Source organism: Seriola dumerili, unplaced genomic scaffold (assembly GCF_002260705.1).
Source record: "Seriola dumerili isolate Sdu_G_001 unplaced genomic scaffold, Sdu_1.0 BDQW01000432.1, whole genome shotgun sequence".
Lineage (NCBI taxonomy): Eukaryota > Metazoa > Chordata > Actinopteri > Carangiformes > Carangidae > Seriola > Seriola dumerili.
The window spans coordinates 1,213,382-1,240,915 of record NW_019174687.1 but is presented as its reverse complement, the minus strand read 5'-3'; the positions used below and the strand labels follow the sequence as shown (position 1 = coordinate 1,240,915).

General features: G+C 41.8%; 1 protein-coding gene across 1 annotated transcript in view; it reads right to left on the bottom strand.

The window, feature by feature from the left end:
- Nucleotides 1-1,663: 1,663 nt before the first annotated feature.
- LOC111233869 (cadherin-6-like) overlaps nt 1,664-27,534 on the bottom strand; it is a 60,543-nt gene continuing 34,672 nt past the window's right edge. The window contains exons 5-12 of the mRNA XM_022761769.1: nt 22,833-23,020; nt 20,777-21,027; nt 15,825-15,961; nt 15,097-15,105; nt 14,428-14,549; nt 7,462-7,579; nt 5,726-5,977; nt 1,664-2,211 (exon numbers count right to left, since the gene is read on the bottom strand). Coding sequence (XP_022617490.1) covers nt 1,664-2,211; nt 5,726-5,977; nt 7,462-7,579; nt 14,428-14,549; nt 15,097-15,105; nt 15,825-15,961; nt 20,777-21,027; nt 22,833-23,020 — 1,625 coding nt within the window. The remainder of the gene's footprint in view (nt 2,212-5,725; nt 5,978-7,461; nt 7,580-14,427; nt 14,550-15,096; nt 15,106-15,824; nt 15,962-20,776; nt 21,028-22,832; nt 23,021-27,534) is intronic.

Genomic DNA, 27,534 nt, shown 5'->3' with positions numbered 1-27,534 from the left:
CTAAAAGTTGGTGGTTTGTGGGTGGGGTCAGGTTCAGGTGGTTGCAGGGTGGGTGGTGCTGTTAAAAAACCCTGACCTGTGCATCACAACCAGCTAATCCCTGATTTTGTCAGTCTGCTGCTTGATGCTGGTCAGGTCGTGTCCATTGAGTTTGTTTGAGCTTGTTCACTAACAACAGCTGCTGCTGGAAATGAGGCTGATGAGATTCAATAGCTGAACCAGAACAGGACAGTCGTGGTCTGAAAATCAAAACCATGAGCTGAAAGACACTAAAACACTCAATGATAATTCTCTGCAGGGTCGTTCCTCAAGTCACCCCTTTCATATAACTTGTAGTCATTTGATCCATTGTTATAATAAAAGTAATGATTAGTGCAGCTTTAATATCTGACCATAACTACAGTCTTTGTCTTATAAATGGCTTGATGAGTTATGACAGTTATAAAAAGTGACAGCCCTACCGTGAAAGTCCTTCATGTAAATGTAAAGCATATTCCCAATGAAAATACTGTGACATTGTTCACCAGCTGTCTGTGTGTGATATCTGAAGTTGTATTTTGTTCCAGTGAAATTAAAGATTTATAGAACTTAGTTTACTTCCAGTATAATTCAAGTCAACCACAGTTCTGACACAATATACACTTAATCAAGAAGCTAAAAATCTAGAAATGATCTAGAAACACATATTTTCGTTTTGTGTGCAGCACAAAAAAAAATCCAAAAACCCGCGTAAACATAAAGAAATCAGTGCATTTAGTCAAACGAGTTATGTTTTACTCTGTGTCCCGAAGAAGGCGACTTTCCAGCAAGGACCCTTCAGAACTGCTCCTCTGGAATGGTCATTTTGTACAAGACAGCAAAAGGACAAAAAGCAATCATGTGAGAGTCGTTAGCCCCCTCCAGTCTCAACCAGCCTGCAGGCATCCTCAGTTCAGCTGGAAGGGCAGCAGAAGGGCACTTAGTCAAAAAAAGAAAAAACTGAAATAACTACACTTTTTTTTTTTTGTTTGGGTTTTGTTGACTGACCTGGTTCCAAACACTCCATTCAGTCCGCCTTGAATGGCACATTTATAGCCACAAGAAACACTCCGCATACTGGTTATTTGGTGACCCAGGAGAGATTAAAGCAAAACCTGAAAGTCCAATTCTTAATACAAAACACCATCCAACTTTGATTTTTAACTTCAGGCCTGAAATGAGTCTTTGAAAAGGTTCACACTGGTGAAACTGAAGATCTTTGGCTCCACCGTTGTGCTGGTTGAGTTACATTACCACTCCCAAAACACACATGTAGGACTTTTGTCCGCTTTTGAAAAAGACTTGTTAAGCTCCATGTAGGGATCCATGTGCAGTGAGGGCAGGTCAAAGGTCAGGTGCCGTTCTTGAATATCCCATTAAATGGAATTAACATCTGCCAGCACATCTGTTGGTTCTTGTTGTGGGGTGTGTGTTTGTCTATGTTTAAGTTCTCATGTGTTTTAAAGCTTCTCAGCAACGTTTACAATCTCTTAGAGTGAGTTTGTAGTGAGATGTAGCTGTGCCTGGCCCTGCATCTGTGTGTGTGTGTGTCTGTGTGTGTGTGTGTGTGTGTGTGTGTGTGTGTGTGTGTGTGTGTGTGTGTGTGTGTGTGTGTGTTTTTGTGTGTGTGTGTGTGGTTTCTTTGTTAGGAGAAGTCACTGTCCTCGGCCCCGTACAGGTCAGCTAGTTTCCTGAACCTGGGCCCCCAGTCACTCAGGTAGTGGTAGTCCTGCTCAGCCTCAGACGAAGCCGAGCCCAACGAGCTCAGAGACTCAGCCACCGAGCCAGCGCCCTCGTAGGCGTAGGTGGCCAGCGAGTCGTACGGTGGTGCTGTCGGGTTACAGTCGTTCTCCAGAACTCGCTGGTTGATGAATTCGCGTACGTCCCCGTTATCCCGTGATCCCAAGCTGACCGGTGGCATGATGAGGCCAGAGGCAGCAGGGGCGGGGCGGCGGTGTGGTGGGTACAGCAGGGTGTCGGTGGGGATGATGTCACGCCTCTGCTTGGCAGATTCCTCTAAGGCTGCGGCAGCATCCGGGTGTCGCAGTGCTCCGATGTCAAAAGCTTGGGTGTCCTCCTCACCGCCGCCTTCATCATTGTAGCTCACCACGTTGTCCCGGACATCCTCCTTAGAGATGATGAGAGGTTCCTGCTTCCTTTGGCGTTTCAATGCCGTGAAGAGAACCACGATCACTAAAGGAGACAATAGCACACAGACAGTTTCACATGAAACAGCACTGATGGGGATATACAGGCTTCCTTCACTGCTCTGTGATGCGCTCGTGGTTTTCATTGGTTATGACAACATGTACTGAGGTCTGGGAACATGGTGACATCACTACGATGAAGTCACAGCATGAAGCAGGCAGCTGATAGAATATCTAAACCAAAAAGTGATGTGCATCCACCTTGTTCTCACATACTGACTGTGTGCCAGGCTCCTCTTAACTGGATGCACAAATAAGTAACTGTGTGTTTCCACTCATAGACGAATGGATGAAGTGATTATGTGAATCATCACTCCCCACAAGGTAGCACCACGCTGAGCGCATCAGGGAGTGGGGAGTGACGATAATAACTTTCCCCATGAGGAACAAAGATTTGGAGCCTACAGGTGAATGCTGTGGGCTTTTGAAAGGCTACATGAACAGAATGGACAGCTTAAGTACAAAGTAAAAGGGAGCGTTGGATATATGCTGCACTGAGAGGAATATTGCCATGGGAGCAGAGCAGCAGACTGGAGTTGGCTGCCTGGATGGCTTCATCAGCTCTGCTTCATTTTCTAATAAGCCTGAACCATCTTTTCATCTCAGTAATAGAAATAACTATAGTATAATATTATGTAAAGACGGTGTGCATCATAGCTCAGCTACATACAGACCAATAACTCTATACAAGGTGTAGAAGCATTATATTCCAAAGAGTGAAAAAACACAAAGGCTGCACAGGCTGGTTACAGGCAAAAAGGACAGAAGCCTTTGATTTCCGAGAGGCCTCAGCCATAAATAATCATGCAGAACATTCGATTGGATAAGCTCATGCAGGCTAGTTTGAATTTAACTCAAGTACGAGCAAGTGCACAGTGGAAACAAGAAAGAGCGGAGGCGGAGCTAAGGTCGGGGGAACTGGAGCACCGCAAATCACAACATGAGATGTCTGTGAATGGGCAGGATGAGCTGTGACGAGAATCAGAGCTTTCAGATACTAAAGAAAAGGTTGATACACAAATATTTCTATAGATAAAGAAGAGGTTACTGTACATAATGTACAGAGGAGAGAGAGACAGAGACATGAACAGACACTGTAACAGCAGCACAGCTATCTTCATCCCCTGTCAGACTGAAACACTGATATTTTGTCCCTTTGACTCTGTCTACTAATGATGCTTGTTGGAAAACTTCTATTGTACTTAATGTAACGACTTGTCAACCTGTCTCTCCTCTGCTGCTGCGGTTGTTGTATCGTATATCACTGTACTCAAAATACAGACAAAAGATGACACTTTACAAGCAGCACCGATGGTAAGAAATGGTATACGCTTCCTGTTTCCTAAGTAGGCGTGGTCATGATTGAGTGTTCATGTCAAAACATAACAACAATACAACACAGTTTGAATCTACACCAGATGTTGCTGCTTGGTTTTATCTGCTAATTTATATTGATGAACCTGGAAGAAGATCATATCAGTCTGCTACTCTCTGTTTTCCCTCCAAAAACACTTCAATAACAATAACAGTAGTAGTATTATTACGCACAAGAAACACAAGTTTTATTTCAGTTTTAGCTTTTAATTCACGCTTGTACATATTGGTCGCTCTAAACTACTGCAGCAGTGAAACCAGAACCGACAGAGAAGAGGTCTGTGTTGTGAGATCTCAGAGTTTGTTGCTGAGACAGAGACAGGGGCGGGAGGTGGAGAAACCCATCTGACACAGTTACAGGAAATGATTGTAAGTGCAGTGTCTCCTTTCTAACTGTCTCTGGTTGTATCATGTTGTTTGGTAGCGTGCAGTATTATACAGTATCATTTTACTGTGTTGTACTGTGTCATACTGTACTGTGTGTTTTCTGTATGTTACATACAGAAAACAGAACAAAACATCAGTTCACAATGGAAATGATCAGAGGCACTTCTGCTGTTGTAATGAGACTGTGCTGAGTTGTGACATCAGCTTTACATATTAAACTGAACCAGTGTTGTGAATCTACAGTGTGTGCTCATTCTGACTGTAACATTAGTCTGACTAAAATAATCAGATTAAAGCTTTTGCATGACAACTACAGCAGAGTGTTGCTTTAACCGGGTTAAAGATGAGTTATTACTGTGTATGTGTATGGTGTGTGTGTGTGTGTATGATGGCTGGCTGCTCTCATCTCTGCACTCATGTAAGTGTGGACAATGCATTACAGCACTGTCTACCTCGTGTGTGTGTGTCTCCATACTTCTGTGTGTGTGTATGTGTGTGTGTGTCCACTAAGTCTGCAATGACTGCACCTTCAGGGGCATAAATATGTATTCATTTTCCCAGCAGCCCACTGGACTGTGACCACTGCATGAATAAGAGGATAAGTGGGGATGTGGTGGCAGATGAGATGAACTCATTTCCATACGAGGTTTGATTCTGATGAGCAGCAGCAGACTGCAGCTCTGAGCCAACATTGTTTTCCATTACAGCAAATGAGAAAGTACCACGGCTGTGTGTGTTTACGGCGCTTTACAAATGGAAGCACTGCAGGCGTGACCACACAGGCTTCATGTTGTGTGCGCACATTTAATTCACTATCTGTCGTCATAGTTTTTCTGCAATTGGATATTTCTGCAAAAAATATCTTTACATTTTTTAATTTCTTTTCTCTCTTTATAACGTCTTGATTAATCTGCACAACACTCTGTCTTGACCTGTTTTGGACCGACCATCTTGCAAAGCATGCTGGGACAGAAACTTTACATCTGGAGAGGATGCCTTCAATGACAGGCCTCAGGATGGCACAACTATTGATTTAGCAGTGGGAGAAAAATGAACAGTTGAGACAAACTGTTTAGATTAGAGCAGTGGTTCTCAAACGTATTCACACCAAGGAAACAGACACCTTACACTGACACAAATCACAACCCCCCTCTGATGAGATTTTGTCCCAGGGTCACCATCTGATAAGCTTTTAGCTTTTAGATGTTTTATTACCAAAAGTGTTCAAACAAATTGTCTCTAAAGCAAAGATCAAGAGCTCTGGGGTCATTTTAAGAGATATATTGTAGCAATGTTCACAGCTGTTGTTAGAGTTAAATGTTGCCTAGCAATCTTTGATTTCCATTACTACGGCAACACCTTGGAATGTATACGGGGGCCATAGCCATCACTTAAAGTCCCTAATAGGATTCCTATTAAGGTTTCAGTGGCTTGGGCGTCTACTTGTACTGAATTTGTATTTTGCAGTGTATTTTCATGTGTTCTGCATATGTTGATATTTTAAAAAAAAAAGTTATATGTTACTGACTTGAAAGAAAAAGTTTCTTACTTAATTACTTGATTTCTTACTTGATTTTATACATTCTATGTAATCCCTTATTTTCTTTCTTTTTAAATCTACATTTTTTTGATTCATATTTGAGTCTAATCATTGTAATACTGGTGTCAACCTTGTACTGGTTGAGCTGAACACAGTGGTGGACACTGACACACACAAACACACACATTCCCATACTCACTCAGCAGTATGATGGCACACAGGAGGATGGCAATGAGCGCTCCAGTGCTGAGGCCAGGAGAGCTGCTCAGAGCCACAGTGTTGCACAGCTCGATGTTGCCGTCGCGGTCGCAGGTGCACACCCTCACAGTGAGGGTCCCGGTGCTGCTCTGCATGGGGTAGTCACCGTCAGTGATCACCACGGGAACCAGGTAGACGCTCTGGTGTAGGCGGCTGTAGCTAGCTCGACGTGTCAAGATGCCGGCAGTGTTATCTGAGCCAGAGAAAGAAACAGAAACAACGCTGTTTCTAGACAAGAGCTACTTTCAAATCTTAAATCACAAATAATGATTTACTGTATGTAACAATGGTTTTATGAATTCTGGATGACTGCCAGAGACTGTATATAACACCTGGATATACAGTGTCTGTGGTGAAAAACTCTGACTTCCGTTTTTATGTCTTGATCGAGGTTTTAATTGCAAAAAGGTAACGAAGTGCTGTTGTTATGGCCTGAATCAGTTCACAGGATAACAAAAGTAACTGTACATTATAGAAATTGCAGGAAAATAGTGACGGACAATTTATTTGTTTTGCTTTGTTTTGAGTGCGTGCGTCTTTTAGAAGAAAAAAAAACAGTGCTGCTCAAAATAGTGTGGAGTTATTCACCCTCCTTTCTTAAAGACAGCATCACCCTGTCCACAGACCTAATACAGACAGACACACAGAATGGAGACTGCTACAACAAATAACTTACTCATTAAAAAAGTGCATTTAGTGCTAACTTCCTCTTTAGGAACAGCCTACATGAGCTCGCCAAACACTCCACATGCCAGCAGTCACACAGAAAGACAAAGATGAGCAACAGCAGCATTTAAGCTGTAATTGTCTCAGTTATAAGATTTATACTGCAAGGTTTTAGTACTATTTATTAGTTAAAATAGTTATCATAATTTTTCTGTTTAGAAATTTTTCACTTTGTATCTTCTGCTTAAAGGAACAGTTCAACACATGTCTGTGTTCTTGTGAGGATTGATATCACTCTCATGTCTCTATGAAACTAGAGACAGTCACAAGTATTCATTCATTCATTCATTTTCTACCGCCTATCCCAGCATCCTTTCGGGCGAGAGGCGGGGTACACCCTGGACAGGGCATCGCAGGGCACACAGAGACAGACAACCATTCACTCTCACAGTCTCACCTATGGTCAATTTAGAGTCTTCAATCAGCCTAGTCCCCATTTGCATGTCTTTGGACTGTGGGAGGAAGCCGGAGTACCCGGAGAGAACCCACACAAGCATGAGGAGAACATGCAAACTCCACACAGAAAGACCCCGCTTTTGAGCTGGGACTCGAACCCGGAACCTTCTTGCGGTGAGGCGACAGCGCTAACCACTGTACCACTGTGCCGCCACACAGTCACAAGTATCTGAATCATAATCACTAGATTTGTAGAAACACAATAAGTGGCTTTAGCTCATGCGTGAGCTGCCAGGCTTTCTGCATGATGACGATGATGACGATGATGATGATGATGATGATGATGATGATGATGATAATGATAATGATGATGATGGTAGCTAGTGTAAACAGTGACATGCAGCTGACATGAGTGGAAAAGCTAAAAATGCTATTCCACTCTGTTGAAGCAGTTCAGTTCACATTCAGTAAATGCCTTTGTTTAATGTCTGTTCCGTGGTGTTTATATAATGAAGTGAATGCACCTGCCTGTGTGTGCTGTGCTGTGCTACCCACCTCCGTTGTCTCGGACGGTGAAGTTGCTGCGGTGCGTCCCCTCAGAAGCAAGGCTGAAATAGAACTTGTGTCCTGACGATGGCTCATCGGCATCAACAGCGCTGACCGTCTGGATACGCTGTCAGAGATACAGAGACCCATTAACACCAACACCTCAGTGGAGTCCAAAGAGCAGTGGATGAGAGGAAGAAGATTGGCTTCACTACAGTGACAGTACACACTGCTGTCAGGATATTATCACGATCATATGTTTGTGCCAAATAAGTTGTTAATATCTCTGTCAACACCACAACCCATATTAAAATCATACACATCAACAGCCAGTTCAATGAAGCGAAATATTTGACTCTTTACTCACTATATGTGACGTTTGTATTTCTTCTGTTAACCAAGTTCCTCTCCCCTCTCTCATTACAGTTCTAATTGCAGTTGTCACTTTGCTGTTCTACACAGTTATCAGTTGAAATGCTTACGTAACCGTGTCAGTGCTATTTTCTTTTTGACATTCTAATTTCTTTGCTATCATTTAGTGTTTCCTTTTCCTTAAAATGTGACTAAACACCCTGACAGTGGAGAGGTGGATTATGCTAATGCAGTGGTTTGAGAGGTTTTGATACACCCACAGTGTAAACTTGTCTCCATTGTAGCTGACTAAATTCATGCTGAGCACAGCTGCTGTTCTGAAGGAGCATGCTACAAACTTTCTTCAGCTAGCTGTCACATCTGCAGAGGGTGAGAGCATCACACTCCAGAGAGAGACTTTTAACAGAAGCTGACGACGTGTCTTAAGACGACACGTCAATTTTGAACATGTTAAGGTGTTTAAATCTGGGTGCTACCATTTCGATTTTCAATTTCAATTTTCTGCAAGGAAACCCTACATAGACATCTATATATTGCCATTATTAATATCTGCATTTTTTTCCAACTACTTATTGACAAAAATGTAACCTCAATATCATAATTGACATATTTATTAAATGTGGTGTGTTTGTCTAAGTGCAACTAGATGGCAGCGTTAGAGCACAAATGACAACCTGTTGAATTTCGAGCAGACTGGAGGAAGAACGAGAACTTTGGGTCAGTAAGGCTGTGATTTCAATGTAAACTGTTTAAGATCCGTTGTGATTAGTGGAGACAGTGTTAGTGCAGCCAAATTGCAGTGTGTTATATTTTACATTGGGACTATAATTTAACGAAATCTAATTACTTTATACAAATGGATACTTGAACTTAAACAGATGATGCTAAAATTCACGAACTCACGATGTTGCATTGCCTCGGCTTTATCTAATTCCGCACAAACGGACTGTCCCAAATACTGATCCACTGTTGCATAATAAGACACATGATAGTTACGTAGCCCAAACGTACCCACTCGCAAGAGCCCACATGACCGCAATGTAAAAAAGGGGCGGGTATGCCAACACCAACCAGCAGCATGGAAGCACTGAACCTTCATACTATTAAAACATGATCATGAATGACTGTTTCACTGACAATTGGTTGTTAAAGCTGCACTAATCAACATTTGTATATTTGAATATTTATTGCACATTTCTTGTATTTTGAAGTGAATCACTTGGAGTGACAAACCATTGACTATAAGTAAAGATGGACGTAGCCTCTGTGACGTCACCCACAGGTTTCTGAAGAGCGGTTTTGAAGCTCCGAGTGGGGACTGACTCACTTTTAGAGCCTCTAGTGGTCATTAGAGGAAATACAGTTTCTCTTATCAGCCTGGTCTCCAGCAGCAGCAGCAGCTGTTAACCCTCCACCCAGCAGCAAGCAGCAAACAGCACACAGACAAAGTCAGTGATGAGCTGTGAACATAGTGGAGGATTTAGCTGCTAAAGAGCCAGTTATGTTTCATTCTGCTGTTTTTGGCATTATACCAAAGGCTGGTGAATGCTGGTGTCACACTACTAAGGTGTTGCTTTGTGTAAATAGCCTGTAACTGTTTAAACTGCAGTCATAATGACTTGTGTGAATGTGACAGTTGTTGGAGCTGCAGCTGTATGTTCCTGTTATTTCTCAGCTGGTGGCGGTGTATGTTATTTCTCTGTTTAACTCCAGTCTTATTCAATTGAATAGGAGAAACTAGCTGAGAGATTAAAGGCTTTAACAAAGATGTGTGCCAGTGACACACACGTCCGCACACACACACCACTGCACACACACACACACACACACACACACACTGAGCAGATCTGGAACCTGAGGGAAGCAGTGGAGGATACCCAGTCAACAAACACTGATGATTAACACTGATGGACAGATGAAAGGGCAGAGGAATTAAAGGATGAAAGGATGGCAGGATGACAGGGACGTGTGGAGATCACTGGCAGCAAGTGTGTGTGGCATCAGCAGTGTAGTTGCACCTAAGTGTGTTTTGTTGTCTTATGTTTAACCTGCTGTGTGTGTGTGTGAGACCTCACATACAGATTTGTGTTTTTATCCTATTAATTGTTGCATGATATATTTGTGTATGTGTGTGTGTGTGTGTGTGTGTGTGTGTGTGTGTAGTATGTGCACATGTATAAGCTGGTGCACTTTAATCACATTAGTTGAATCCCATAGAGTAATGCATTGAATCATATCTAGTGGTTTTACAACAGAGAACAATTATACTCGGTGCTGTTTAAAACATTCAAATTCAGATATGTGATGATTAAAATATTCAGTTTTACAGAGGTCTAACCAAGTCAATGCCATTTGTCCTTGGACTGTAGAGTCAGTCAATTAGGAAGCTGGAGGGGAAGCTAATTAAAAATGATCTACCTTATGTCAACTTTAATGGGTTAATTGGCTGTGTCATCCAAAAAAAAAACAAAAAAAAAACAAACATAAAAAAAAAAACAGGAAATAAAAATCTAATAAACCCTCAAAACCATGAAGAAGAAATCATTCCTGATTCATAGTGAAGTTCACAAACAGATTACAGAGATGCCCTTTTTTTTGCTTTTTGGCCAATATTCATCCAACCCAGAACAAGTCAGTGTAGTAGTAATGGCTGGTTCCATCAGATGCTGTGTTTTTCTGTTCATAAAAGGGGATTATAAGCTCAGTTTAGCCTCTTGGACTCGACATGTCCCATAAGTGATTCATGAAAGCATCACAGCACAATAACTACAGGACCACCTGCTATGAGCGGGCTGTAGAGCCGGCTCACATTCTGTACTTGAGGTCCCTCGAGTTCACTGTTCTACACTGAAATAATGCTACAGAAGAAAAAGCCTTTATGAATCAGTAGTAAACAGCAGCTCACCACTGTGTGTGTGTGTGTGTGTGTGTGTGTGTGTGTGTGTGGACGCGCTATATTTGTAGAGACATTTGTAGTTCCTTAATGTGACAGTTAATCATAACTCAATCGCTCACGTCGTGTATTTCTATTTCAATTAATTATTTACTTTTCTTTGCAAAGTATTTTGGAAACCTACACATTCCAGTATATAAAGACTCATTATGTTTACATTTCATTTTGCTATTCGTGAAAAAAGCACTGAATTGAATTTAGTCATGCTCTGAAATAACAAGTAAAACTGAGCACTAAATAAAGCAATAAAACAAATTTGAAAAATGTAAGTAAGTGCAGTAAAAATTAAGAGGCCAGTCTCTGTTTTCTAAGGTGGTGGTGAGTGTGTTGGGGAACCGTGGCCCTGCATCATTTATATCAGTTATGATAATAACATTGTATTCAGTGCGGGTGTTGCTGAGATTGGCGAACGACATCACACTCTGACAGGTCAACAAACATAATCAGTCGGGTTGTAAGCAGCTCATCCATATTATTCTTTTTATTGAAGCTACCTTAGTTGCAGGTGCGCTTGGGCCGATATTGACATTGAAAAATATCAATATCAAATGTTGTGATATTTCCCACCATATGCAATATTTTTCATAATATCTAAAAAAAAAAATGCAGTTTTGTTCAGTCTGCTCTGCTGCCAAGTCTGACCCTCATTCCATGCTTTGCTTCCTGTATGTGGCATGTGACAAATGAAGTACAAATAATTGTGTTGTTTTTGTCCATATTGAGAACATCATTCAAACATTCACAGTGTAGCTGAAACAGTCTGTAAAGCCCTCGACTAATGACTTGATCAGAGGCTAATAATTGGAATCAAGAGTCCAGTCAATGACACAAGATTAGAGGTTTGGGTTTGAGACACTTTGACTTTGACACAAGAAACATCACCTGATGTGAACCACGAGATCTCAGAGGATTTATAATCCAGAAGAGTTGATTTGCATGAAGCTGAAAGGGTCACAGAGTCATTAGATCTTCATCAGTCCTCAGTCAGACAAACTGTCCACAGATGGAGATTCAGGTCTGTGGCTACTCTCCCTAGAAGTGACGTCCAGCTGAGACGACTCCAAAAGCACAACGCAGACGCTCAGTAACCAGGAAGCTCAGAGTCACAGCTGAAGGCTGAAAGGAATCAGTGGAACTGGTTCACATCTCTGTTCTCCGTTCTACCTCACACACATCATGGGACATGGAAGCTGCTGCTCTCACTTTGTGCCTGAAGTTTTCTGAGGAGCACACTTCACAACACTACTGGGAAGATGTTTTGTGGACAGATTAAATTAATGAACTGAAAAGCAAAATAGAGGGAGCATCATGATCTGGATCTGCTGCCTCTGGACCTGGACAGCTCCACATCATCAAGTTTATCAAGGTGTCTTCAGGATCGTGTCAGGGTGTCTGTCCACCTGCTGAAGCTGAGGAGAAGCTGCTGATGCAGCAGGACAATGACCCTCAACATCAAAGAAAATCCACTTTCTGGAGTGATGCAGTCAGAGCCCAGACCTGGGTCTCTACTGGATCAGTAGAGATGCTGTGGACTGAGCTCAGAGAGCCGCTCAGCCCAGACATCCTGAGAATCTGTCTGACTGAAGCAGCTCTATAAGAAGAATGGTCCAAACTCCTGAACGCTGAGCAGCTCTGATCAGCAGCTACTGAACAGCTGGTTTCAGAGGAGCTTCAACCAGTTATTAAATCCAAGCTTCACTGACTGTTTCCACCAGAGCTGTGACGGTTTAATGACTCATTGTTATTATCTTAAGCACATTGCATGTGTCTGTGATGCTGAAGATGATCAGCTCATATTTAATGAGCAATCAATGCAGAAAACCAAGTCATTCCACTGTATGTACATGATGACGGACAAGTTTAATTAACTAGCAGGAACACTGCTTAAACAGTGTGTTGCTAATCAGTTTGTCCAACACTCTAGACTTACAGCAGCAAAGTGTTTATAGAGCTAGAAGCTGTTTTAGTGTCTCTAAGTAGATGTGGGTGTTTCTTGTATGTGATTGTTATGTTAATTTCAATCTTATATAGTTTTTTCCTCACAGTGCGGTGCTGCCCTGTTCCTCTCTGTGGCCTGCCTGTCATGTCTCCCCACAGAGAGCCCCTGCTGGCTGGGTGAAACAGTAATTAGCAGCTTCTCCACACCCTGAGCAGCCACAGCAACATTAATCAGGTGACTGCTGAGGAAATAACCTGTGTTTAAAACAGGGAGTAATGAAATTACTGATTTCCTGTCATTACTGTTTTGTTTGCCGCAAGAAGCAGAGACACAGAGCACGGGACACAGTGAAGCTTCTGATAGTCTGTTCTGTTTTGGGTCGGTTCCAGGTATAATACCTGGATTTGCTATGCAACAAGGAGAGACAGTCTTTAATGAACCTTCTGCCTTTACTCCTTTTCCTTTCTTATTTGCAAAGAGAAATATACAAAATGTTCAGTTCAGATTCTCAGCATCAGCTCTGACAGAACTAGTGGCAGGTCAAAGCAGATGTCAGTAGTTAACGTTAATTCTGTGATTAACTTCATGGTTAATGTGATCTCTGCAAGCCAGTGCCTGCACTTGACCAACGATCGTTTGTTAGACAAAGAAGAACGACTCTTCAGCAAAACCCACAGAGTGGTGACCTTTCTCTGGTGAAACCACCTTGCTGTTTGCTTTTTGACTTTTTCGGAGTCTGATTCTTCCTGTTAAACCTATGTGTATATCATAATATTAATTAATAAATAATTAATAAGCTTATCGACTTCACAGTTTTTTTTGGAGAAAGTACTGCATGAGAAAACAGCTGTGCTAAAGTTAGTCGGCTCCAGCTGTTATGTTAATGTGTAAGACACATATCTAATCAACACTTCACATCCTCTGCTCTTCAGCTCAGTGTCAGGTTGTAGCTGGATGTGAATTAATTTAAAGGAATATAATTAATATAAAGGTCTCTGTCCATGTGTAGTTTGATTATAGATCAGGTCTAGGTTCTATTTTAATACTGTGAAAGTATCAAAGCCTCAGTCCACAGAGAAATGCACACAGCCTGTATTCAGAAACTGAGCCTTAAAACCAGCCGTCAGGACTTCTGGGACTTTGTGATGTCACAACAAAGCAGTCACCAAGCCCCGCCCACCTGGATGATTTGGTTTCTCTGACTGTTTTAGCTGAAATCTGACATAGTTTTATTGGATCACTCAGAAAAGAGTCAACAGTCAATCAGAAGAGAGGCTCAGAGCCTCCTCTCTTCTGATTGGCTCACCGACCTGTGGTTACTAAATCTCCAGAGAGAAGCCTGAGAGAGGAGATGTAAAACTACACTGAGATGGTTTTTTGGTTTTTAAAACCACAAATATATCTTCTTATGGATCAACACTTCAGATAAAACACAGGAGAAGAGGAAAATGTGGAGATTTAATGAGGTCACCCCTTAAAAATGAACTGCTTCCACCTTTTCAGCCAGCAAAAGATTCACAGTACTCTACAACTCTAACTCTAGGCTGTGATTGGTCAAAGGACAACCGATCCTGATGCTGGTAAATCCTGAACAACTTTGGTTTCACTCAGAACGAAGACATACATTGATTTAAAAAAAAAATCACTGCTACTATCAAACTGATGCAGTATGTTTTCTTTCCGTGTGTGTGGAGTGATGAAGCTGTAGTACCTGACCAGCCTTGGTTCTCTCACAGACAAAGGTTTCATAGATGGTGGCGAAGGTGGGAGCGTTGTCGTTGATGTCCAGCAGGCGAATATAGACGGGAACATGGCTGCTCTGACGGGGATTATCTGCAGGCAAAACACAGGAGAGAAACCTTCACACCCTGCTCCACCCTCACAGACCCGTACACATTAACACTGTGAGCTATCCAGCGCAACCTCAACTGTTCTGCTGATGGCTCCCGCTGAGCAGCTCAGTGCCTTGCGTAAGGGCAGCTTGTCAAGAAGTCAAGAAGTTCTCCCTTCTTTCCCCCCCTGCTCTCACGCTTTCGTCACCCTCTGAGCTCACACATAAACATTGAAGATGAAAAACCAAAAAAAATGAAAGAAAACAAAATGAGACAGAAATCATAAGAACCGGCCATGTTTTTGATCCCATGTCCGAGCAGCTAGTTCATAGAGCCCTGTAATTTTCACAGCAGGCCTCAGTTCAGGCTAAGAAACCAATCAGGCTTCATTTCACACTCGTGCCTGAGTCAGATTGTTTGAGGAAGCTCAGGTTATTTGATGTTAATGAAACCATAACAAAATATTAACACAATAAAAAACTGAGCAAAACAATTTCTGAGGGCTTGCATTTGAATGATTATTTTGTATTTATTTCATTATTAAAGGCTTAAATGTCCTCCTCACTGATTACCAGAAATTCATCAGTGTGCAACAATGATTCAGGGCTCAGCAGCACAGCATGGCTTCTTCTGTTTCAACAGATCCATGAATAGATTTGTTTTCTTCTTTGTTACATTGCTGTTTTGTTGGGTGGCACGGTGCAGTGGTCAGCACTGTCACCTCACAGTGAGAAGGTTCCGGGTTTGAACCCCGGGCCCTTTGCATGTTCCTCCTGTGCCTGTGTGGGTTCTCTCCGGGTACACCAGCCTCCCCCCACAGTCCAAAGACATGCACATTAGGTTAATTGGTGACTCTAAAGGTGTGAATGCGTGTGTGACCTGTCCAGGGTGTAAGGATAAGCGGTATAGATTTTGTTTCTGTTCCGCACATCACTGAAAAGTGACATTTGTAAAACTAGAAAGCAAAAAACAAGAAAGACTCTTTTCCTAAGCAGCGTCCCTGCTTGATTTGATAGTAATTTTATTTAGTAATTTAAATCCTCCCATTTTCTTGGAGAAGTAGCAAATATCTTGGCGGAGGATTTCTCAGAACCTGGACTGAAACACGCGACTTGGCTATGTGAGCTTTTGTAATTTTAGGAGAACAGATCCTTTTCTGTTTCCCACTCAGCCAGTCCTGCAACCACTTGTCCATGATAAGTGATTGTGACTGATACACTGTGATACACCAGAGACTCATTCATTTGTACTCAACATCAACAACTGCTGGACTTACTGAACTCAGTGGCAATGACTGAAATGTTATGCCAGGCCGTCTCCTCTCTGTCCAGGCCTTTGAGCAGAAACACGGAGCCATTCCCTGGATGGATGTTGAACAGGCGGTCCATGTCGGTGCGACGGTCAATCGAGTACCTGCAACAAGGTGAGACAGGGCTGAGTTAAGCTAGTGGGTGGGATCAGCTACAGTAAGCATTGTAACTATGGAGCCAGCAGGAAGTGACCACAGTAAGAAAAGCAACTGATTCCTCTTAGTTTGTGATGGTGATAGAGCTGAGTGGTTAGCCAAGCCCAGCTGGCTATTTGAGTTTGGTTAATTTTGTTAATAATATAATAATAATAATTGCAAAATAAAAGATGCAGGTCATATAAGGCAACAATCAAAACAAGCAGATCAGAAATAAAAGTTTTCATTTCGTTTTTCAGTAATGCAAATAGACCACCAGCAAGAGGGCTATCAGTAAAAATCAATAACACCAAAAAATAAAAAGCTGTCAATAAAATGAAGTTAAACGGGGAACAACTGTACAAGAGAAGTACGTTTAAAGAAGAGATTTAAAGGAGGTCACAGTTTCTGCCACTTTACCCGTGTCACTTTACATTGGAGTGGAAGAGTCAAGTGGCTGAAGATAGATTACAACACTGCCATCAACACAGGCTTTAAACACAACACAAAATGAAAACTGCCTGTCACAAATCTTTGCATGTAAATTATTAATTAAAAATTGATACAGTGTTTTTGAGAGTTGATACAGTATGACAAATCATAACCTTGCAATACTTAAGTGTTTCAATATTTGTTTTACACACCTACTAGAATGTATACACTTTTTAAACTCTGAAGTGAATTTGACACCAAAAAATGAAGGTTAGACAAAAACTGCAGACTGTGTCCTGCAGCCAAACTTGATATTCTAACAGCTGGAATAATCGTGTTGCACTGGAAGCTGCTGAAGTCTCTCCTCTCTTCAGATTTAATCTTACTATAGCCCGTTCAAAACATCACAGCTACTTGAAAATCTCTTGCCGATGTCTGTGGATTGCTCACAGAGCATTCGCTATTTTTGAACTAGTTGCTGAATGCAGCTATTCACAGCTTCACAGCACTCCACAGATAATAGAACTGAGTTGCCTTTGCTTCTGTCTTTTTTCCACTGCCTGTCAAAGTGGAGGCAAACTGCTCTGTGAACAGGAACTGCACATTGTACTGTATGTGAACATCGTCAGGGCTTGGATCAAGGCTAGTTCCACTATCTACTCAAAAACACAGCATCAAGCTGCTATCAGCAGTTTATTATGTACCACTCAACCTCAGTTATTGTTTTCCATAAAGAGATATATGAATCTAAAAAGAAAACATTGGCTCAGTACATCCCAGCCTGATCGTAATTAGAAAGCACTCGACAGTAAAATAATAGTTCACCGACACAGTGTGAGCAGACGATACAGACACATACACAAATGCACAAACACAGGAATAATTGGAATTGTGTGAGTGTGTGTGTGAGTGTGTGCCCCCTTGTGACACATCATTTTAAGAGCACTCCATGGTCTCTTGCTTGTTTTAATTGGAATGTGTTCCTCATCAGTTTGCCTGCTTTAAGTGGAGAGAAATAAAGACTCAGTTCCAGTCTCCAGCTGTGCTCTGTCCTGTCTGCCACAGCTCATCTCCTGTCACTTTAACACATGATTATTTCTTTTTGACTCGTCCTGCACCACACCACTCTTCACCACTACACAATATGATTGTTTAATCCTAACTCATCCTTCTCTCTAAATTCACGTCTTTATGGCTGCATCCTGTTCCTTTTTTTTTTTTGGCAAGAACTGAAATTCTCTTCCGAGATCAGAAAAGTTTCACCTTATCTTCATAGGCTTGTAACTCGTGATCAATACCCACTGCAACAGAGCAAATTACTGAAGGCTTAAGGCATTTTATTTTGTAAACATCAGAAAATTCCCAGGATGTAGTGATGCCGTTTGAGTAATGGACAATTACTAACAGGAGAGCAACAGAGCTCAAACCAAGCATCAATAATGAACGGTACTGCAGTTTAAATATAGCCTGTAGGTCCAGGTTTCTGTTGTGTATGCACTCAGCAGTTTTCACACACAGCTGTATAGTCCACAGACTGATGGGTTTATAATCTTAACACTGATCGTTAACACACCACCTATCTTTTAACCTACTTCATATTTCTCCTCTTTTTCCCCTCTTTTCAGACTCTTATCAGAACTCCTCACAAGCCTTTAGAGAATCGAGGTCCATTTGAAGTCAATCTTCATCCCACTTCAATGCAGTTTTGCTGAGATTCATAAAATTGCAGAGCAGGAAGTACAGAAATGCAAACTTTCAAATATGACAGTCCTGCGCTGCAGAAACGGCTCCCTGTTTTCACTGATGTGAAGAGTGATCGCTTCAAAGTCCAACTGCAATCACACTTAGTCGAACAGTGATTTTCAGATGTTTTGTTAATTGTTTTTTGTTACTGAAATGAAGAAACAAAAGGTCTGGGGAAATATCAGAAATGCTCCTTTTCTCTGAAGCTTGTGAGAGGGTTGTGAGTTTGACTGACAGCGGAGCAGCAGCCTGAGCCCCAACACAGCCACAACACTTTGGAGCTTTCCAGACATATGCAAACTCAATTAGCATCACTGAAGAAAAATTAGCATTTAGCATCTAAACTGACATTTGCTGGTAAGTTTTTAAGCTCTTCGGTGCGTTATAGCTAATTAGTGGTGCAGCTTCACCTGGTGGATGTTTCTTTGGAACAAGCTAAGGCCCAGGACAAGATGGAGATACAATGGATTCATCCATTAAGAAGCTATTCTGCTCTTGTGCCGAGTTTCAGGCTGCTGTTAGTAAGTGTGACCATCTACGATAGAACAGTGATGTTACAGCTTTAATCAAATACAGTTTAAAATGAAAAGATTTGATTGGCTACAGGCTAAAACAGTTCTCCATCTGGAGACATATATGTAGCACAAGACCTGATTTACAAAGCAGATATGTAGAAAATCCATCCATTTTCTACCGCTTATCCTCTAGTAGGGTCGCGGGGGGGCTGGAGCCTATCCCAGCATCCTTTCGGGCGAAAGGCGGGGTACACCCTGGACAGGTCGCCAGTCCATCGCAGGGCACACAGAGACAAACAACCATTCACTCTCATGTTCATACCTATGGTCATTTTGGAGTAACCAATCAGCCTAGTCCCCATTTGCATGTCTTTGGACTGTGGCAGGAAGCGGGAGGACCCGGAGAGAACCCACACAAGCACGGGGAGAACATGCAAACTCCACACAGAAAGACCCCGCGTCCGAGCCGGGACTCGAACCCGGAACCTTCTTGCTGTGAGGCGACAGCGCTAACCACTGCCCCACCGTGCCACCATGTAGAAAATGAACTTGCAATTTATTTTCAGTTGGATTTCAGTCTCATCCTGACTAACTAACACACCATGGAGTCACCTTATCTGTCCAGATTTATCTAAATCCTGATGTGAGTAGGACACTGCCACACCCTCCACCTCCTCTTCTGCCTCTGCCTAACCCTCTCTCCAGTGCAGTTGGTGAAGCCACGTTCCCGTCAGTTCTTGTAGCAGGTTTAGTTACTGTTTCTCTCAATGAATCCTGCTCTCTTTCTCCTCTGCTGTTCCCTCTGCCTCTGACTCCCACCACGCATGACTAAGCCTGCTGTTCCAGGTCCTCCTGGCTCCCCTCTGGACCTCCCACTGCTGGGCCAGCTCCCTCAGCACCAGGTTCCCGGTTACAAGCTCACTCTGCCTGTGATCTGAAACTCCTGGTCTGGTAGTTTGTCTCTGCACATGGGTTCACCTGTTCAGTTTCTAGACTTTAGGTTTATTGTGGGTCCAGTTATGTCGGCCTTACAACAAACGACTTTTCAAACGAGTTCCGCTGGAGTTGTGGCGTGCTCCTGTCATCTCAATGGTTTGGTGTTGTTGTGTTGAGCTTCTTCAGTTAGTCTTTATTTCATCTTGACATTCCAATAAAATCAAACATGTTTAATACTGTCATAGGTTTTTAAGCTTGGCTCATGACTGTGACGTTCAATGACTTCTCCAGCAACAAACAGGAAGCAGCAAACCAGCTGATAGTGAGCAGGGAGGCGACTCCAGGGAGGGAGAATGTGAGTGGTTTGGTGTGAAGCCAATATTAAATACATGAGGGAGGCAAGGAAAATAATTTCAAAATAAAATACGATATCATAAAGGTAAGATCATGACTTTGATAGTGTTGAGTTACTAACTATGTAATAATAATAATAATAATAATAATGATGTCGAATTTTAAAGAGCAAAAAAAAATTCTGGAATCTTATAGTGTGACTAAAAACTGACTCATGACACATTGTCTTTAGATGTGAGAAGGTGTCAGTCTTCCACAGTCTTCCAGTGTGTGGTAGACATTAGGTCAAGTCAATAGCACAGCTGTGACCTACTGACCCCTGATTTTCTTCTACAGTAGAAACAAAATTAAACATGCAATGGGTGCCATCTGGCTGCTCTGCTGTCAGGAGGCTCTGGCAATGACATTTATAATGTTGCTTGTACTTGAAGAAAATTATGGTGGTAATTCAAATAATAAGAGGGACTGTGTTTATAAGGTAGTACCCGTTAAGGCAAACCAAAGCACAAAATATAGTGTAGTCCATAAAAGGTAAATTAAGCTGTATTTTAGTTTGCTACAACTTTGTAAATCTAATCTACAGTCAAGGGAATTTAGGAAATTAACAAATTTCCAGTGAGACTGCAGCTGTCTTTTAAATCCAAAAGTGTTTCCTAAAAGAACATTGAGAAGTCTGAAAGTCACTGATGCTACTTAAAAATATTCCTGTTTTTTCTGTCATTAACTTTCCTGCATTTTCAGTTTTTAAACCTTTTTAAAGATTAATTAAAAAATGAAACAAATTAGATGGAGGTTCAGCCTTACTTGACCATGCTGCGGACACCATCAGGGTCCATGGCGCTGACAGAGCCCACAGCCACGCCCACCTCAGCGTCTTCCTTCACCTCCATCAGATAGCTGGCCTTGTCGAACAGCGGTGGCTCATCTACATCCTCCACACCAATCCGGATTGTGGCCATGTCTTTGGAGCCAGCGGACATGAAGCGAGGGTCCACCTGGGTGTTCTGGACCTGGATCTCTACCGTGTACGACGGCTTCTTCTCATAATCCAAAGGCTGCAGAGGTAAAGGGGAAAACATGGGAAACACAGGAGGGATTTAGAGGGACTGTTTCTATTGGAACAAGGTGCCATTACTGCCAGCATTAAAGGAGCTCTTTGAAGGTTTTCTCTGCTGCCAAATGTGGTTTCTTGCCGGGAGAGGGTGGTGGTAATTCTCACTTGAAAAAGAGCTTCGGCCAACGTTGTGTTTACAAGACAAGAAGTTATAATATGTCCTCTGAGCAGCGCTACTTCTTCAGGACAGACTGGAGGCTACAGTGAGTCACTATGGGAAAATGATGAGATGAGCTGGGGCTAGCTGGTTAGCATGCTAACTTCAGTAGAAGAAAAGATGTGATAGAGAAAAGAGAGAGTTAACACTGGTGTTTGTTTCCACCTCTGGAGACAGCTGTTGGTGAGTAAAGGAATGAAGTTTGATGCTGAACTCACAACATTTCATCTAGACTGGTAAGTAAATAGCTGCTAATGCTAACGTTAGCTATGTAGCAATAGCTAAACTTACAAATAGCTCCTTTAAATATCCATGACCCATATTGTGATTTAGCTAGGAAATGTAAATTCTCATGCCATTTTCACTTAATGACTTCTCATCCTGGACCTGGTTTATGTTATGTACAGTAGAAGTTTTCATTTTGTGTGATATTATGACAAAACATGTCAAATATTGAACCAGACTAGACTGAAACCCAGGCGGAATTGCTATTTATATTTCTTATAAAGGAGTTTTTATACCATACATAGTCATAGTAATAGATACCAAGTTGAACACCACATTTACTTGTATGGGAATTATATGATTCAATATATTATTTAATCTGATAGCTGAGGTTGAGCATCAGACAGGATTTATAACATGTCTGTTCTTGTTTCAGAGATGCTGACTGAACAGCCAAGCTGTTAGAGTGGAAAATCTAACATTAATAAAACTGTGATATAAAGCAGCTGACAGATTCGATCTGAAGACAAATGATTATAGTTTTTCAAAAGTGCAAATAATGTTGATGAAATCTGTTCCTTGACATCAGCCGTGACAGTGCTGCACGGTTGTTGTTTCAAACAAGAACAAAGCTTCAGATTTACTTGAACTGCCTTTGCCTCACTTGAAGAAATCCTGGATATTGTCCTCATCTCGTATCCTGCTGACAGAATATCATTACTTCTTTGTTGAAGCCTTGCAGACTTTCTTAGGTTGTGTCAGCAGGAGGAACAAAAGGATGTCTAAATATCAATTGTGATTGTACATCAGTAAACACACACTTTGAGAACACTGAATCAAAAAATTCAGCTGCATAAAAAGCTCCAGTCCAGTGCATTAGTGCCTGCTGAGGGTTGTGAAAGTGAAGATGAATAAGTTTAATTTGGTTTCTTTCATCTGTCAAGCATGCCCAGGCTTTGCATATTTAACAGTACGTGTAAAACAGACTACGTGGGCAGGATCCTTATGAGTGGAAAGTGTGGGATCTGCTGAATCACTGCTTTAGAATTAATTTGATTTAACCAATGCCGTGAGAAAAATATCAAGATAATTAAAAGCCAGCTTCATTTGAACGTGAGCATTAGGAAAGCAATGGATTTCACATTATTAACAACAGATGCAGACTTCTGCCTTTCATCCTGTGATAGTCAGTGTACAGCTACTGAAATGTACTCTGCTGTTTGTTTTACCTGCTTTTGTATTGTATTCTCTTTGTTCTTGTTTTGTGTCTTCCATTAAAAGTCGTTTATAAATCTGGTTTTCAGATTAGTGCTACATATGTGATCAGTGCTCTGAGACCACAGCTCAGCCCTGCTCCCTCTCACCTTGCTCACGGTGATGACTCCCTCCTGGGTGTCTTTGTCTGTGGAGATCTCAAACATGTCCATACCATCTCCACTGACGATGGTGAAGTACATCTCAGAGTTCTTCCCAATGTCTCTGTCAGTGGCTTGAATTCTCCCGACTGGAGTGCCAGACTTGGACGACTCAGGAACTCTGAACTGGTAAATACCTGAAAACAACACTGACAGTCAGCTACATGATATCTGCTATATTCTGTATATCCATAGATGAGCTGTAATTGAGGTGGCCTTGTTCTTTTAATTTTGTTCTTTTACCTATTGATGTTATGGGCTCTATCTTACAGCCAGGTCAAAGCGTCTTTGTAGTTTCAGACTGACACAGTTGTCATTTATCTATCTATCTAATAAACATAAAATATTTCTAATGTTGTGATTTGTGCCAGAGCTGCTGCCTGTGTCAGGGCTGTCCTCACTGGTCCGGACTGGACTCACTGGTGAGAACTGGACTCACTGGTCAGTCACAATATGTGCTCAACTGACCACTAATATAATCTAACTCTGTGTGAAACACTGTGCCATTGTAATAGCAATACATGAAGGTGCAGCGCACCTGGCTTTTAAAGGGAATGGGAGATGGCACTTTGATTGGTTTATTGGATGCTATGCCCAAAACACTTCCATGAATAATTAAGAGACAAAGTGCAACCCTTATGAACCATGAGCAAGGAGCAGCCAATATCAAAAGAGACAGGGATGCGCCCTAAATGCATTTGCACCACATGCTTTAGACTGTTAAATTGGAGCCTTAGCGTTACAACAACACTGTATTTCATATAAATATAACAATTCATCCAATCACAATCCTTTTGACAGTTTTTTTATCACACATTTCACGAGTGTATTCTTTAAAAATAAAAATTTCCTCAGGCTCAGACTTATCAATGTATTTATAGTGACAAGATCCTAGATGTAGAATATTTACCTTGATTTCTCACTTTCATATTAATTTTGGTAGTAAAGGATTTCGGCTGCAGAAAAATGAGACCACTGGGGAATCTACTGTTATGTTACAGTATCCAGGTATTTTTTCTCATATGAGCAGGACTGCATTTAGACACAAGACACGAGGGGTCACAGTCAAAACAGATGAGCACACTGCAGGGGGTCCTCTTTTATAACAAAGGGTGTCACATTCTGTTTGACAGTTTGGATCAGTAAGAGAGAGTCACATGATTCTTCAAACATGTCAGTCATTTAAGGGAGAAGCTTACTGATACATTTCTTTGTTTGGGTCTCATTCTGAGCCAGACCCCCACCCAGAGCAGAACATATTTGTGGTCTGAGTATCTCTCTATCAATCAGAGCTACATCAAATGTGTTATAACATACTGCGTAGAGTGTAGGAACGTGGATCAAGTGTATGGTGAAGCATAAAATTCTTTGTTGTTTCGTGTCTTAATGGATCAGATGTCATGTGTGATGGCGTTTGAATTGAGCTGTCTGTCATCACACTAATGGCTGACGAAGCTGCTGCATAAGCATCTCACTTGCTTTGTTTTCATATCCATATTTAGTGGCTGCTGATTTGAGTGGCAAGCTGTTAGTGTCTTTTGAAAAATTAGATTCTGTTAGTCGACCTCTACACTTCATGTATAGGGGTGAGGGAGGCAGCACTATCTAAATGGAAAATCCACTGAGCCATATCAGATACTAATATCCTGTGAATACCTTTTAAAAAGCTACTTAACCCCAGTTTCTCCTGAGCATGGCTGCAGCTGCCAACATCCACTATCTTATTTAACAAAGCATCATTTCATAGCCTTTTTAACCCGTGTGTGTCTTACCCCTCCCCACACACACAGACACAGCAGAGGAGAGACAGGTCGACGATTTGTTTCACTAAGTGCAGTAAAAGTCTTCCAACAAGTCTCATGATTCCATCTAAAACCAAAGATGGACAGACGTCACCCCAAAAGTCAGAGGAAAATATCAGAGTATCAGGGAAGGTAGGTAATTATCCTGGCAGAATGCACGACTGTCAACCACAGTAACAGTCTTAATTCACCATCACTAGATGGCTTCAATGTTTCCCTTATTTGCTGATGTAAGAGTTTACATTTGATCTGCTCTGGGGTATATTAAGATGCTCTTTCATTCCTGTTAGATGGGCACAATGTAACAGGAATATTACATTATGTGTGTAAGTCTCGATCATGTGACAAAGAAGAAGAAAAATACTTGTACTTGTGGTGTAGTGTGAGTCTTCTGTTCTTACTTTTGCAGTTTCGTATTTTTGCTGTTTTACATCATCTAATTTTGTCAATGATCCACCAACTTATCATTTGCTCCCTGCTGCCTTTTAACTCTGGAAAGAGATTTTGTCTCATGTAATCCCTCTCAAGGTCCCTTGATTTTTCACCTTTGGGGATTTTTTTTGGGGTGGGGTGGGGTGGGGTGGGATGGGTTGGGGCAGGGGGTGTTTCTTGTCTAATGTGGCCCAGTGAGACCCTTTCAGACTGTTACTGGGATTAAGAGCTGCACAAATAAACCTGACTAAACATGACAGCAGGACATCACCACCTGATTCATTAAATAGACAATAAATGGTATTGATCAAGAACCCAATTAATCCAGCCAGTCATATGGGATGAGTGATTGGTAGAGCACGTACAGTCTGATGCTGGTAAGGTGGAAACAACCAGTGATAGAAAATGGAAACACCACATAAACTCAAACAAAGACATGGAGAAAGTTTGTCTCTCTTTGAAAAAAAATCATATGACAGCATAAATGCTGAACGGAGAAACATCTTTCTGTTTGTCTTAGAGCTCCATAAAGAAGGTTAGACAGGTAGACGGCAAGAACAAAAGAAGCATTCTCGGACCAGAAAAACTAGTATAAATGCTGATGGAAGCCAGGCGCCGGAACAATGTCTCTCTGCCAGACTGCTGACGATCATTAAAAAAACGCATTTCAATGTATTTTTGTGAGCGCGAAGCATCCTTTTGTTCTCTGGAATAAGTGCTACCACTGTTTTTCACCATCAGTTTGTTGATGAGGAGAGCAGGCCGTTACTAAGATCTTTCCTCCTCACTGTGAAACAAAAGCAGCCTTGGCCTGTGGTAAAAAGGCCGCTCCAGTGAGTCACTGAATAGGGTGAAGTACACAAACACACCTGAATGAATGCAAATGAGATGTCACTGTGCTTCATAAACCTGAGGCAGTTTCATATCAGCATATGTCCTTTACCCAGGATGTGTGTGTGTGTGTGTGCATGTGCGCAGATACATTCCATATCAGAGATGTAGAGGTGTGTAAGAGCTACTCAATCTGCCTCTGTTTTGGTATATTTATGTGTGTGTGCGTGCGTGCGTGTGTGTGTGTGTGTGTGTGTGTGTGTGTGTGTGTGTGTGTGTGTGTGTGTGTGTGTGTGTGTGTGTGTAGCCAAAGAAGAAGAAGAATGAGATAAAGGATGCACATGTTTATGCACTGTAAACACATATTCTGAGGAGAGGGGGCAACACACTGCCACGGCTGCAGCTGCTAACATCCCCTTATTTAACAAAGGATGATTTCATAGCCATCTTCACACATGTGTACAGTATGTATCTCTGCATCAGGCCAGAGACAAAAGTACAGCAACAGTGTTTCAGTGTGACAGTGTGGTAAGAAGTGCTACTCTAAGAATAGACACAACATGTTCTTTCCTAGCTGCTTTGAGGAGTAGCTCAATTATATATTAGTATTATACTATCCACAGTAATAATATTCTAATAAAATCTCTTTACATCTAATTTTAATCTGCTGCAGTAAGAGCAGTGTGTGGGATATTCACACCTTCCAACACATCTGCATTTAAGATATTTGCATGTGTGAATATCTTCATCGAGAAAGTCTGTGACAGATTTTTGCATTTCACCCCTGGTTTTTGTATTGGCCAAAATTATGCTGAAAGTAATATTGCACAATTATGACTAATTGCCAACAGTACTCTCCCTCACAGAAAGTCATTTTGTTGGGCATTTTATGGGCGCAACTGCATCACATATCAGAATTTAGGAATTGAAGACCTACGGAGGCAGGCAAATTTAGGAGGGCCTAAAATAAAGAGAGTTGCAATTAAGTTTGTTCAAGAGGGAGAGAAAGTTGGTAAGACAACAAGGAGGCAAGGCAGCTTAGAGGATGCTTGTGATTGGGAAATGCAGGTAGATTTAGGAGGAAAGCTTGTTGTTCCCCAGGAAATAGCCAGTACAAAGCTAAGGCCTGACACAGTCTTGTGGTCTAGGAGTAGAATGAGAGTATATTTCATAGAGCTGACTGTTCCGTGGGAGGCTTCAGTTGAAGAAGCATATGAAAGGAAAAAGCTCAGGTATGTAGAGTTAGGGGCAGAAGCAGAGCAGCGAGGATGGAAAGTTAGGATTTGTCCAGTGGAAGTAGGATGTAGAGGATTTGTAGCAAGGTCTGTTGTCTCTTTGGTGAGGGAGTTAGGAGGAAGTGGACAGAGTGTGAGGAAAATAGTAAAGGACATGTCAGATGAGACAGTAAGATCCAGTCAGTGGATTTGGATGAGAAGAAATAATAGTAGCTGGGGGCCCAGCAGGGGGAGCACTTAGGATAGACAGACTCTTAGGAGAAGCAAGGAAGAAAATCCAGGAAGAGGAAGTGTTTTTAAGTGGGGGGTGTGGCCTGTGTGAGCCTCTTTGAGACCATGCGGTTAGTTCAG